Genomic DNA, 15,676 nt, shown 5'->3' with positions numbered 1-15,676 from the left:
AAGAGAAGCACTTGTCCCACCTTGAATGTGGCCCCTGACTGCTTCTGTGTCCTTGTGCATGATGAGGTTATGCTGCTGGCAGCCTACTTGTCTTTGTGGGGGGAGTTGTAGGCTCAGCCTACAACTCCCCCCACGAAGACAAGAGACAGGAATGGTCTGGGTCTGACATTGACTGACTCATTCACTGAAGTGCTGCCCCTTGTCAAGTGCTGCCTGGGTTCATTGGACCCTCTTGGACCCATGGTTGAGCCGGCCCTGTTGAGAAACATTTAGTGTATTATGCACCTGTTTAGCTTTGTCCTTCAAAACAGTGAGCTGAGATTGGCTAAATCTCCTTATAGTCCCAAGAATGTGCACATTTTTTGCGAAGGTTTCTTTATCCATGCACTCCAGCTCATTAAGAGACCAGAAAGAGTTGGCTTCCCCCAGCTTCATGATGTCATCAGAGGGCGGTGCCATAACACCCTCACACTCTGCAAGAAGAGAACAGATTCTAAAGAATATATAGATGTATGTTTGGAAAATTAAAGTTCATTTTTTATATTTGAATAATTTAACTGACATATTCCAACTTTTTCTGCTATTGTAGTTTTCCTGTCATGTTTGCAATTCATTCTTGTGTTATAGTTCAAGATTATTTAATCATCCAAACCTTGTAACGTATAAAACTTTCTAAAGTGTTTATAAACAAAATTAGACTTTATTAAGAAAATAAAACTTATGGCTGATGTAAAGCACAGTGATAAACCTAAATTATAAAATGAAACAAAAACAAAATTACTTGTACCTTTAAAGGGACAGGAAACCCCAAAACGTTATTTCATGATTTGGATAGAACATACAATTTTAAACAACTTTCCAATTTAATTCTATTATCAAATTTACTTAATTCTCTTGTTATCCTTTGCTGATGGAACAGTATTGCACTACTGGCAGCAAGATGAACACATCTAGTTAGCCAATCACAAGAGATAAATGTATGCAGTCACCAATCAGCAGCTAGCTCCCACTAGTGTAGGATGTGAGCATATTCTTTTTCAACAAGGGATACCAAGAGAACAAAGTACATTTGAAAATTGAAGTCACTTTAAAAGTGTCTTAAAATGACTTGCTCTATCTGAATCATGCAAGTTAAAGGGATATGAAACCCCAAAAAAATATTTCATTATTCAGATAGAGAACACAATTTAAAACAACTTTCCAATTTACTTCTATTATATAATTTGCTTCATTCTTTTGATATCCTTTGTTCAAAAGCATATATAGATAGGCTCAGTAGTTGCTGATTGGTGACTACACATAGATGTGCACTGCTATTTCCTCAACAAAGGATATCTAAAGAATGAAGCAAATTAGACCATAGAAGAACATTGGAATGTTGTTTAAAATTGTGTTCTCTATCTGAATCATGAAATAATTTTTTGGGGTTTAATGTCCCTTTAAATTTTGACTTTCCCTTTTAATTCGATTACTGCTGTTGAGAAGGATAACAATTATTTTTCTTTTACCTTTTCTGTGATATATGAACACAAATGAATACAGATTACATATCTCTATAATGGGGTCATGAGAAAAGTACAACTAATCTTTTAATTTCTTCTGAGATAAAACAAAAGAACCCTACTAGTTAACTTGCTGAAACTTTCTAAAACATGACTGCATGATTAAATAGTTTAGAGCAATGATACCTTGTAATGTGAAGGTTTGTTTTGAACTCAGGAATTTAACAATAATTTATTTTTTGAAGAGGGGGATTTTGAGTGAAAAAAAAACTTTTTAGATGTGTCTGCCAAATGTCATGACAGTTCTTCAATACAGCTATAGCCTTTTATATCTAAATTGTTCAGGTCACTTTATATCTGAAAAGTTATTTGTTCAACCTAAACAACAGAGCTTTTCAGCGTCCCGAAGAATGGAATGAAATACCACAAGTATGATATTTGCACAGCAATGCTATAAAGTAAAGCTGTTGACATTTACCTGCTGTCTGATCCGGCGCTGAGACATTGGCTGCGAGTATCCGAACGCTATCAAATATGGCCAATAACATTCCATCGCTCACTCCAATTCTTGCTGCATCTGATAGAATCTGTAATACTTTACCCTGGAACTTTTTTTAACATGAGTCTGATTAAAAAACAATAGATAGAAAAAGAAAAAAAAACGTACATAGCTACTGACCAAGTCAGTCATTACATTAAAAACTTGCAAACCACTTGTTTGTTTTCTTGCAAAATGAGCACTTAGAAATGATCAGTCTAACCCCTGCCCACAGCTAAACAAGGAAGCAGACATTGCAAAACTTAAGTTTTAGGTCACATGATTTTTGCAGCAGAAGTCTTATATTGATCACAGGCAATAAACTGACTGGAGCTATTTGACGGTGTCTCCTAGCAACACTTCTAAAGAAACCTTTGCCTTCCTTTTGTAAAGGAAGCAAAGAACTGCAGAAATAAAGTTAAAAAAAGGATTTAAAGGTAAAATCCTTTAACATGACGAATAACCCTTATTGCTATGCTTTCTATTAATGGGTTTTTTCACTGCAATGAAACAGACTGTTTAACATCCCTTTAAAGTAACAACATAACTGACTTAGTGATAATATTAAAAACGTAAAGATGAATTACAATAACTATTTAGTGAAAGCTGTAACAGTATAATATTTCTTCATGGAATATTTACAAAGTCAGAGATAAAGCTTAATTATTACTGACATTTCAAACAATGTATAAATCCCTTTAAGAACAGAATACCACTGTAAAGAGCATGGCAAATACCTTTGTTAGGATACTCATAAATTCTTCCGGTGAAAGAAGATTCCAAAATGGCGCCATATCCTGAGCAGTCTCAGAGGTCCAGTTTAATGGGACTCTAAAGGCAATGACACAGCAACAAATTTGTATACACAAATATAAGCACAATTTTTCTCATCCAACAGTTCTGGGCATTAAATTGTATCATGGGTAATTTAGTGTATTTATGCCAAAAGGAACTATAGCTGCAAACCTCCCAGAATACAACACATGCAGTAGTTTGATATTTAGCCCCTAGAGTCAATGGTACTTCACTGTGGGGCTTAGGGTCATTAAGGGGACACAAGACCCCATGTGCTCTTTCAGTTCTCTGGACTGGAACATTTTCAAGCTTAGATTACAAGAAAAGGGGGCAAAACAGGGGTCAAGTCCAGTGGGAACGCATGGGAACGGAGTTCCTGCACTATTTTTGCAGGGGGAACTAAGTTCCCTCGGGACAGAGAACAGAAACACTTCAGTAAACACTGGTGCTGCTGGTGGGGGGAGCTAGAGCACAGTCTGGTTAGAGGGATAGTGAGATCCTCTAGTAATGGACAGTAACACTTCCTACAATACACTAAATGCAAGCCTGTCAGTGATCCTGCTGTGTGATCACCCTTCACTGTGTGCAACACATGGTGCTTACATTTCAGTGTGGCTTGCTCTGGGGTTATTTAGCTCCCCTCAGCAGAAATAGGACTATTGCACCTAAAGTGGGTGAAACTCTGTAACAGAGTCTCAGATCCAACCCTTCATTGGTTTTAATTTGCTTTCATTAACCAAGGTTTTTAGATTATATACATATAAATATGGTGTGTGTGTGTGTGTATGTAAGTGTGTGTGTATAAAACAATATTAATTGTGAGGGGGGTGGAAGTCTTAGTGAGTTCCCACACTTTTTTTTGTAGGACTTGAACCCTGGCCCGGCAAACTAAAAAATGAACATATATTGCAAACTTTTTTTTACTATATATAGTTAAGTATTTTATATTACAATTTTAATGTGTTTACTATCCATGTAATCTCTACAATGTGGTTGTACTCATAGCTGAAGTCAGGAGGTTAACCAATCACAGACGGTATATGTGCTTAGCCACCAATCACCGGCCATGTTTAGCTCAGGATTGCATATTGTCACTCTGGAGCTGACTTTAAAGGGACAGTCTTCTTGAAAGTTGTTATTATTTAAAAAGATAGATAATCCCTTTATAACCCATTCCCCAGTTTTCCATAACCCAACACTTTTATATTAATACACTATTTACCTCTGTGATTACCTTGGGCGCGATCAGATTCAAGTTCAATCCAATTGGCTGATTGGTTCAGCCAATCGGATTGAACTTGAATCTGATTGGCTGATTCAATCAGCCAATCAGATTTTTCTACCTTAATTCCGATTGGCTGATAGAATCCTATCAGCCAATCGGAATTCGACGGGCGCCATCTTGGATGACGTCATTTAAAGGTACCTCATTCGTCGTTCAGTCGTCGGCCGGGATGGATGCTCCGCGTCGGAGGAGCGAAGAAAGAAGATTGAAGATGCCGCTTGATGGAAGATGCTGCCGGATGGAAGAAGACTTTGCTGCCGCTTGGAGAAAGACATCGCCGGGATGAAGAATTCTTCTTTGCCGCTTGGAGAAAGACATCGCCGGGATGAAGACTTCTTCTTTGCCGCTTGATTGGACATCGCCCGGATCGGATGAAGAGTTCTGCCCGGCGGGGTGAATACAAGGTAGGGAGATCTTCAGGGGGGTAGTGTTAGGTTTATTTAAGGGGGGTTTGGTTTAGATTAGGGGTATGTGGGTGGTGGGTTGTAATGTTGGGGGGTGGTATTGTGGTTTTTTTTTCCAGGCAAAAGAGCAGTTTTCTTTGGGGCATGCCCCGCAAAAGGCCCTTTTAAGGGCTGGTAAGGTAAAAAAAGCTTTGAACTTGTTTAATTTAGAATAGGGTAGGGCATTTTTTTATTTTGGGGGTTTATTATTTTATTAGGGGGCTTAGAATACGTGTAATTAGCTTAAAAATCTTGTAATCTTTTTTTTATTTTTTGTAATTTAGTGTTTGTTTGTTTTTGTAATTTAGTTTAGTTTATTTAATTGTATTTTTAGATAGATATCTGTAGTTTATTTAATTTATTGATAGTGTAGGTGTATTTGTAACTTAGGTTAGGATTTATTTTACAGGTAATTGGGTAATTATTTTAACTAGGTAGCTATTAAATAGTTAATAACTATTTAATAGCTATTATACCTAGTTAAAATAATTAACAATTTACCTGTAAAATAAATATAAACCCTAACATAGCTACAATGTAATTATTAATTATATTGTAGCTATCTTAGGGTTTATTTTATAGGTAAGTATTTAGATTTAAATAGGAATATTTTAGTTTATAATATTAATAATAGATTTATTTAATAAGAATTTAGTTAGGGGTGTTAGGGTTAGATAGAGTTAATATAGTTAATATAAATACTATAGTTAGGCTTACCATAATTTTTAGAGGTGAAACTGGGACCACCTGGCGCAGTGCCAGCGGGGGTGTGGTCAGGGGTGTGGTCAGGGGCGCGGCCAAGGGCGGGGCATTTGCCGACCGGAACTAATTTTTAAGTTAAAGATAAATTTGACAGTTAAAAATAAGAAACTAAACTCTTTTTTTCAAAAAAACATTTTATTAGTCAGGAGGTAATGTAAAACAAAAAAACACTTAGTGCAACATTAAGAACTTGCAAAATCCTCCTTAGGATGTGTCTCTATGCTGCTGCACCCCATAGATAAAATGACTTAATAATCGAAAATGCAATGCAATACACTCTCCCTTTTGTTAACAGAAAAATAAAACCATAACAATAAAATCAAAGTGAAATATATCTGTTTGGTGAATTTGAGGCCCAGATGTGGTGATTCAACATATTTTTCTTGACAGGTAATATTTTATTCAATCACTAGTACTTCCATATTTTTCACTTGAAACAACTTTTCTGAGAAATTGTTTGTTTCTTTTAATTTTTTCATAAAACTCTAAACAGCTTAAAGGCAAATTTATTTTAACCATCAAAAGACCCCTGACTGTAGCTTCCAACATTTGACCCCTGTCTTCTGACCATACATTATTAATTATAGAAAACACTCGTTCAACTGGTGCAGAAGTACCAGGAAGACAAAGAATGTATTCTACTAAAGCATTAAGATTTTGTACCAATATGTTTTTTTCTTTGCAATGGACAAAAAAATCTTTCCACTTTTCTTCATAATTAAAATTTTGTATTGGCCAAATTTCTTCCCTAGAAGCCCAAAAGCTCTTAGCAATAACCACCTCATCAAATAATTGATCAATGTTTATTGCTTGCTTGCCTATCTTTTTATTTATCGTAACTGCAGACTCTTCAACAGTTGGCCAAGATATGTCTCCAGAATTTAACCAGACAAAGTCTTCTGCCTGTCCAAAGCTTTCCTTCCATAGGTCTAGGTATGAAAGACATCTTTCATAAAATCTTTCAAATTCTCCCTTCACTTTTTCAATGTTACCACCATTTTCTTCAAGTTTTCTCAGCAAAGCCTTTGCTCCTTGAGGTATAAATTCACACTGTTTCCGTTCATTGATATTTGTAATCAATGTTTGCATTTCTAGTGTGACATCTGCTGCACTGGCATTGTTCTTTTCCATGACCAAAATCACTTTGTTGAAAAGGCTAAGTTGCCCGTGTACAAACCATAAATATATTTCACCACACTCATTGTCAAAGAATTGTTTTATCAATTCTGGGCAGTGTTCTTCAGAACAAAAGTAGGATTTCAAGCCCTCAAAAATGTAAAGAATTCTTTCAACTGCTGGCAGCATTGACAAAAATCTGGTATTACCATGTTGTAATAGTTTTTTGTATTCCACTCCGACAAAGTCACAAAATTCCTTTAAATGAGTTACACGAACTGTGTATATGTGAAAATATTTAAAAATTTTGACAACAAGTGCTTCAATGTCAATTGGTAATACGTCAACAGCTGTTTGGAGACAGTTGTGCACAATGTGTGCACCACAGCCAATGCCAACAAGGTCCCTTGCTAGTTTAGCTTTTAATCGGCTAAAAACATTGTTCTTGCCTTTTCGTTTTACACCGCCAAAATTTGTGTTACAATTGTCTCCACAAAATCCAACAACTTTTTCGTTTAACCCGTATTTGTCAATAACCGAGAATAAGGCATCAGTCAAGATCTCAGCCGTCTCACCAGGAACAGTTTGCATATCTAAAAATTTGACTTGTACCCCTTGACCAGGTATATAGTATCGAATCATGAAAGGTATCATTTTTACATCTTTTCTATTTGAAGCATCCATAGAAATTGTGACAAAATTTGCCACTGCTAGGTCTTCAGTAAGTTCAGATTTGGCCATTGGTGCAATAACATTCAAAATCACTGCTTCACATTTTGTTCGTGCCAGATGAAATTTTGGCTCAAAGAATTTTGAGACCAACTTTGACGAACAGTCAGATGTCTTGAAACTCAAGTCATGGGAAACTGTGTGAAAAGCAAAGGTAGCTTCTTTAGCGGCAACGAGAAGTTCCAATTCGGTTGTTTCTGAGCTTTTAAAAAAACTATCTACTCGTGATGATGTAGCAACTGAGGCAACACTCACCTTGTGTTTTTGAGTTTGCAAATGGTTTTTAATATCAGACCTCCCTCCGTGCGACACCGAGAACACTGCAAGACAATGATCACATTTTACCCTGTCCAAAGAAAGCTTTTTTAAAAAAGGGTATTCCTGTTCTAGTTCTTTGGTAAATGTGCATGCTCTTTTCGGCATATTAAATTAGAAATTTAAAACTACAAATAAAACTACAAAATCTTTGCCAAAGTAAAGTTCAAAATTTTGTGAATGTCAACAGTCTCTTGCACATGAGCTGTGACCACTGTGCAAAGTCCTAAGTGTTCCCCCTCAGCACCTCAGCTTCTTTGTCTCTATGGTAGGCTTCACATTAGATTAAGTAGAGCTGTGGGATGCCTGAGGCTACGACCAGCAGCTCACTATCTGGTGCACTCCTGTAGAAAAGAAGGGTTAGTGAGTGGTGAGCAAAGTTCAAATGAAAGATCCTTTGCAACCACTTCATTAAAGTCTTACCTGTAAATCTCCAAGATCGTGGCTCCTGCAAACACTACACTAAACTACACTCCAAAGTGTCAAAATTATTCTGAAAAGAAAATATAAATATATATATATAAATATAAGTGGTGAGCAAAGTTCAAATGAAAGATCCTTTGCAACCACTTCATTAAAGTCTTACCTGTAAATCTCCAAGATCGTGGCTCCTGCAAACACTACACTAAACTACACTCCAAAGTGTCAAAATTATTCTGAAAAGAAAATATAAATATATATATATAAATATAAGTGGTGAGCAAAGTTCAAATGAAAGATCCTTTGCAACCACTTCATTAAAGTCTTACCTGTAAATCTCCAAGATCGTGGCTCCTGCGAACACTACACTAAACTACACGCCAAAGTGTCAAAATTATTCTGAAAAGAAAATATAAATATATATATAAATATAAGTGGTGAGCAAAGTTCAAATGAAAGATCCTTTGCAACCACTTCATTAAAGTCTTACCTGTAAATCTCCAAGATCGTGGCTCCTGCAAACACTACACTAAACTACACTCCAAAGTGTCAAAATTATTCTGAAAAGAAAATATAAATATATATATAAATATAAGTGGTGAGCAAAGTTCAAATGAAAGATCCTTTGCAACCACTTCATTAAAGTCTTACCTGTAAATCTCCAAGATCGTGGCTCCTGCGAACACTACACTACACTACACTCCAAAGTGTCAAAATTATTCTGAAAAGAAAATATAAATATATATATAAATATAAGTGGTGAGCAAAGTTCAAATGAAAGATCATTTGCAACCACTTCATTAAAGTCTTACCTGTAAATCTCCAAGATTGTGGCTCCTGGCAAACACTACACTACACTACACTACACTCCAAAGTGTCAAAATTATTCTGAAAAGAAAATATAAATATATTCATTAAATCATTACTACCAAGGTTCTCTCAGTACAAATACATGGCGAGTCTGAGTGCTGACCTCTCAAAAACCCTTCTAGTCACCAATAGCTGGGTGGAAGGATTCGGTAAAAAAACCCTTCACCTGCTGAGCAGAAGGGGAGGTGTTAAGTATAAATGGGAAAGCACCAGGTGCTTCCCTCCTATACCAATATATGTGGCTGAGGGGGTCACTTTGAAAATATAGAATAATGAAATAATAACAAGAATAAACAGGAATTAATACACAAAAATTTAGTGAACATCTCAACTAAATCAGATCTTTGCTTTCCTGGCCTTTGGAATCAATGCCTTTCCATTTTACTTGTATACCTAGATAGGCTCAGAGGTAGCAATACACAACAAGGAGCTATCTGATTGGTGGCTGCACAATATGCCTCTTGTCATTGACTTACCAGATAGCTGCTCCTTCACAAAGGATACAAAGAAAATTAAGGAAATTTAATTATAGATGTAAATTGGAAAGTTGGTAAAAATTATATGCTCTATCTGAATCATGAAAGAAAAAAAATATTTCATACCTCTTTAAATTCATGTCCAAAATCAAGGTTACCTTATAAGCACACCCTTATTAATTATTTCATGACCCAAGCAGCACACTCTTATTTAATTACCCCAGCAGCACACCCTTATTATTTAATGAACATAGCAGCACACCCTTATTATTTAATGAAAATAGCAGCACACCCTTATTATTTAATGAAAATAGCAGCACACCCTTATTATTTAATTACCCCAGCAGCACACCCTTATTTAATGAACATGACAGCAAACCATTATTATTTAATGACCCCCGCAGCAAACCATTATTATTTAAAGGGACACTGAACCCAATTTTTTTCTTTTGTGATTTAGATAGAGCATGCAATTTTAAGCAACTTTCTAATTTACTCCTATTATCAATTTTTCTTCATTCTCTTGCTATCTGTATTTGAAATAAAAGCCATCTAAGCTTTTTTGGGTTAAGAACTCTGGACAGCACTTTTTGATTGGTGGATGAATTTTTTCCACCAATCAGCAAGGACAACCCAGGTTGTTCACCAAAAATGTGCCGGCATCTAAACTTAGATTCTTGCATTTCAAATAAAGATACCAAGAGAATAAAGAAAATTTGATAATAGGAGTAAATTAGAAAGTTGCTTAAAATTTCATGCTCTATCTGAATCAAGAAAGAAAAAATTTGGGTACAGTGTCCCTTTAATGACTCCCGCAGCAAACCATTATTATTTAATGACCCCCGCAGCAAACCATTATTATTTAATGACCCCCGCAGCAAACCATTATTATTTAAATTAAATAATTGTATGCTGCTGGGGTCATTAAATAGTAAGTGTGTGCTGTTACTGTTATTATAATAGTTAATAAGATAAGTATTATTTATTTATTAGTATTATTTCAACAAGCCTGCTTTGAGCAACATTACACTCCCCAGTTGAAAAATACATAGCTTCTTGCACAGTAGCCCACACAAAAGTATTGTTCCATTGTTTGACATTGCTGAGTTACTCAAACAAAATGATTTTGTTATTTAATTATTTATTTATAAATAATTAATGATGATGACCCTAGCAGCACAATATAACCATAATAAATTATGAAGACCCCAGCAACACAATTGACACAATTAATGGATGATGACCCCAGCAGCACAATTAACACAATTAATGATGACCCCAGCAGCACAATTAACACAATTCATGATGACCCCAGCAGCACAATTAACACAATTCATGATGACCCCAGCAGCATAATTATATTGCCATTATTAATGATGATGACCCCAGCAGCACAATTATATTAACACAATTAATGATGACCCCAGCAGCACAATTATATTAACAATTAATGATGACCCCAGCAGCACAATTATATTAAAAGGACAGTCTACACCAGACTTTTTATTGTTTTAAAAGATAGATAATCCCTTTATTACCCATTCCCCAGTTTTGCATAACCAACACAGTTATATTAATGTACTTTTTACCTCTGTGATTATCTTGTATCTAAGCCTCTGCAAACTGCCCCTTTATTTCAGTTATTTTGATAGACTTGCAGTTTAGCCAATCAGTGCCTGCTCCCAGATAACTTCACGTGCACAAGCACAGTGTTATCTATATGAAACACATGAACTAACACCCTCTAGTGGTGAAAAACTGTTAAAATGCATTCTGAAAAGAGGTGGCCTTCAAGGTCTAAGAAATTAGCATATGAACCTCCTAGGTTAAACTTTCAACTAAGAATACCAAGAGAACAAAGCAAAATTGGTGATAAAAGTAAATTGGAAAATTGTTTAAAATTACATGCCCTATCTGAATCATGAAAGTTTATTTTGGCCCTTCAACATAATTAATGATGATGACCCCAGCAGCACAATTATATAAACACAATTAATGATGATGACCCCAGCAGCACAATTATATTAACATAATTAATGACCCCAGCAGCACAATTAAATTAACATAATTAATGATGATGACCCCAGCAGCACAATTATATTAACACAATTAATGATGATGATCCCAACAGCACAATTAAATTAACACAATTAATGATGATTAATGACCCCAGCAGCACAATTATATTAACATAATTAATTACATTAATTATGGTAATATAATTGTGTTGCTGAGGTCATCATCATTAATTATGTTAATTTAATTGTGCTGCTGGGGTCATCATCATCATTATGTTAATTTAATTGTGCTGCTGGGATCATCATCATTAATTATGTTAATATAATTGTGCTGCTGGGGTCATCATCATCATTAATTTAATGATGATGACCCCAGCAGCACAATTTTATATTAACATAATTAATGACCAGCAGCACAATATTACCATAAATTATAATTAATGATGATTGATCAGTGACCCCAGAAGCAATAATTATATAAATTACACAGCAAATATCATATCATAATATAAATATTATAAATAAATATAAATAAAATAATATAACTTGACTTGATTGTACATATTACAATCAACACATAGCCTAGCTGTTAGTAACTAAGTCTATACCAGTGGCAGTTTCTAACTTAGTAACTGCCACTGGTATAGACTTAGTAAGTAGTAAAAAACGACACAGATATACTTATGTTATTTTATTTAACTTATTTAAAAATTATCCTCAAGTTACCTTACCAGGCTCAAGAAGATCGGCAAGCTGCTGCAAGAATCAGATTCAAAAATGTTTTTTTTTTCTACCGCTGCACACACAGACAGTCTGACAGTCTAGTCACAGACAGTGTGCAGCCGCACGATGCTTTTTCAGAACTGGCGCCTAAAACATAGGATGAAGAAGAGGCGGAGCAGTGGAACACAAGCTATCTGTCGGATTCTGCGACCCGTCTGTTGTGGTGACGTCACGGTCGCACATTCCGACAGGCAGCAGAGAGCAGAGTGAGACACCTGTAAAAGGCAGCGCATGCGCAAAACGCTGGATGACAGTAGAACACCGGCGGCCGGGACAAAATGTAAAAACGGGTGGGACACTGGGACAGGGGCTCAAAACAGGGACAATCCCGGTAAAAACGGGACGTATGGTAAGCCTAACTATAGTAACTATATTAACTATATTAACCCTAATATAATTAGGGTTAATATAGTTAATATATATAATGTAATAACTATATTAACTATAATATACTTAAGGTTAATATAGATAATATAGCTGGCGGCGGGGTAGGTAGATTAAATTAGGGGTTAATAATTTTAATATAGATGGCGGCGGTGTAAGGGGCTTACATTAGGGGTTAATACTATTAATATAGGTGGCGGCGGTGTAGGGAGGGCAGGTTATAGGGCAAAAGAGCTGTTTACTTTGGGGCAAAGCCCCGCAAAAGGCCCTTTTAAGGGCTGGTAATAGAGCTTATTACTTTAGGGGGATTAGATTAGGGGTTAATAATATTAATATAGCTGGTGGCGGTATAGGGGTATTAGATTAGGGGTTAATCATTTTTATATAGGTGGTGGCGGTGTAAGGGGTCAGATTAGGGGATAGATAAGGTAGATGGCGGCGGTGTAAGGGGTTCACATTAGGGGATAGATAAGGTAGATGGCGGCGGTTTTAGGGGTTCACATTAGGGGATAGATCAGTTAGATGGTGACGGTTTTAGGGGCTCACAGTAGGGGGTTAGTTTATGTAGATGGCGGCGGGGTCTGGGAGCGGCGGTTTAGGGTTAATAACTTTATTAGGGATTGCGGCGGGGGATCGCGGTTGACAGGTAGATAGACATTGCGCATGCGTTAGGTGTTAGGTTTTATTTAGCAGATCGCGGTTGACAGCTAGATAGACAATGCGCATGCGTTAGGTGTTAGGTTTATTTAGCAGGTAGTTTAGGGAGTTACGGGGCTCCAATAGTCAGCGTAAGGCTTCTTCCGGCTGCTTTTTGTGGCGAGGTGAAAATGGAGTAAGACTTACGCTGTATATTGGATACCAAACTGCGCTGGTTTGGTATACCTGCCTATGGCCCAAAAAACTATGGGCGACGGCAGAAATATACGCGCGTAACTTCTAAGTTACGCCGTATATAGGATACCAAACCAGCGCAAATGTTGGCGTCGCCAGCTTTTGCGGGCGACGATTTATATCGGATCGTATCTAAGCCTCTGCACACTGCCTCCTTATCTCAGTGCTTTTTTATTAGCTTTTTAAAATTGTGCATTTTAGCTAACAAAACACCACTAGATAAGGGGCAGCCTGCAGGGGCTTAGAGACAGGCAATCATAGAGGCTATAAAATATATTAAAGGGATATGAAAGCCAAATGTTTTCTTTAATGATTCAGATAGAGCAGCAATTTTAAGCAACTTTCTAATTTACTCCTATTATCGGTTTTTCTTCGTTCTCTTGGAATCTTTATGTAAAAAAGCAGGAATGTTAGTTTTGGAGACGGCCCATTTTTGGTTTAGCACCTGGGTAGCTCTTCCTGATTGGTGGCTAAATGTTACATGCACACTCCTGAGCCTACCTTAGTATGCCCTCATGGAAAGGAGATATGTTTCAACAAAGGATACTTAGAGGAGCAGCATTTAAAGGGACATGAAACACATTTTTTTTCTTTCATGATTCCGATAGAACATGCAATTTAGTTCTGTGGTCTAATTTAATTGTCTTTGTATCCTTTGTTAAAAAAGTATACCTACGTAGACTCAGAAGCTGCTGATTGGTGGCTGCACTGCTACTCTTTCAACAAAGGATACCAAGAGAATAAAGCTAATTCGATAATAGAATTACTTTGGAAAGTAGTTTCAAATTGCATGTTCTATCTGAATATTTGCAAATACAAATATACAAGATGAGCACATCCTACTTACCCATAGTGCTCCAGGAGTCTAGATTTAATTTGTACATTTTGTTCATGGCTGAGGTTGGCACAAAGCATGAACTGATTTAAAGCCATCCCTATGATACTGTTGGATATGCCGGTCTGTATAATGCTCGGGGACAGGTGACATATGAGGTTTCCAAGCTTGTCCAGCTGATAAATATCAGTAATAGAGCCGTTCTGTAAAACATACGATTAACAGAGTTACTGTCACATTCACAAACTTGTGACATTTTTCAATGAGTTTTAGTTAAACATTTTAAAGTGTCATTAACCCCTTAATGACCAAGGACGTGTCAGGCACGTCCTACAAAAAAATACAGTTAAGGACCAAGGACATGCCTGACACGTTCTCTGGGGTTTCAAGCACTGGAAGCAATGGTGATCAGGGTATTGCAGTGATGCCTCGATATTGAGGCATCACTGCAATACCCTTTTTTACCCATCAATGGTGCTGATCGTTGGTGGGTGGGAGCTGTAGCAGGGAGGCGGGGGGGGGGGTGGCCCATCGTTTGGTAATTACGTATCCGGTCACTTAGAAGTGTGCGTGATGCGGCGAGGGGGGGCGTGCATGTACCCGTGCGCCACATTTACATAAATTTATTTTAAATGTATGGGAAGGAGGGAGAGGGAAGGGGGGAATAAATGTTGGGCAAGGGATCTGGGGGGGGGGAGGGTATTGAGGGGGGCAGCTACACTACAGAAAATGTTTTATTATATATAAAAAAATAATAAAACACATTTTTTTTGGCAATATGGGTACTGGCAGACAGAGGGGGAGGGTTAGAGGGTTGTAAGGGGGGGATCAGGGAGGTTGGGGGCTAAGGGGGGATCCAACACTGCAGAATCAATATAAAAAAATAACTAAAAAAAAAGCTTTTTATTTTAGTACTGGCAGACTTTCTGCCAGTACTTAAGATGGCGGTGACAATTGTGAGGTGGGGGAGGGAAGATATCTGTTTGACGGGGGTCAGGGAGGGATCAGGGGGTGGGATGTGTTAGGTGGGAGGCTGATCTCTACACTAAAGCTAAAATTAACCCTACAAGCTACCTAATTAACCCCTTAACCGCTGGGCATAATACAAGTGTGGTGCGCAGCGGCATTTAGCAGCCTTTTTAATTACCAAAAAGCAACGCCAAAGCCATATAAGTCTGCTATTTCTGAGCAAAGGGGATCCCAGAGAAGCATTTACAACCATTTGTGTCATTATTGCACAAGCTGTTTATAAATAATTTCAGTAAGAAACCTAAAGTTAGTGAAAAAAGGAAATTTATGCTTACCTGATAAATTTATTTATTTACGATATGACGAGTCCACGGATTTCATCCTTACTTATGGGATATTGCCTCCTGGTCAGCAGGAGGAGGCAAATAGCACCACAGCAGAGCTGTATATATAGCTCCTCCCTTCCCTCCCACTCCAGTAATTCGACCAAAGTTAGGAAGAGAAAGGAAAAGCCAAGGTGCAGAGGTGACTGAAGTTTAACAAAA

The 15,676-nt window shown here is 37.1% G+C and overlaps 1 protein-coding gene across 1 annotated transcript in view; it reads right to left on the bottom strand.

The window, feature by feature from the left end:
• The window catches only part of OTOA (otoancorin), a 132,696-nt gene that overhangs the window by 34,020 nt on the left and 83,000 nt on the right, over window positions 1-15,676 (bottom strand). The window contains exons 19-22 of the mRNA XM_053694260.1: window positions 14,175-14,365; window positions 2,778-2,871; window positions 1,981-2,110; window positions 286-473 (exon numbers count right to left, since the gene is read on the bottom strand). Coding sequence (XP_053550235.1) covers window positions 286-473; window positions 1,981-2,110; window positions 2,778-2,871; window positions 14,175-14,365 — 603 coding nt within the window. The remainder of the gene's footprint in view (window positions 1-285; window positions 474-1,980; window positions 2,111-2,777; window positions 2,872-14,174; window positions 14,366-15,676) is intronic.

Source organism: Bombina bombina, chromosome 11 (genome assembly GCF_027579735.1).
Source record: "Bombina bombina isolate aBomBom1 chromosome 11, aBomBom1.pri, whole genome shotgun sequence".
NCBI lineage: Eukaryota > Metazoa > Chordata > Amphibia > Anura > Bombinatoridae > Bombina > Bombina bombina.
The sequence above is the reverse complement of the archived record's forward strand: the minus strand, read 5'-3'. Positions and strand labels throughout refer to the sequence as shown.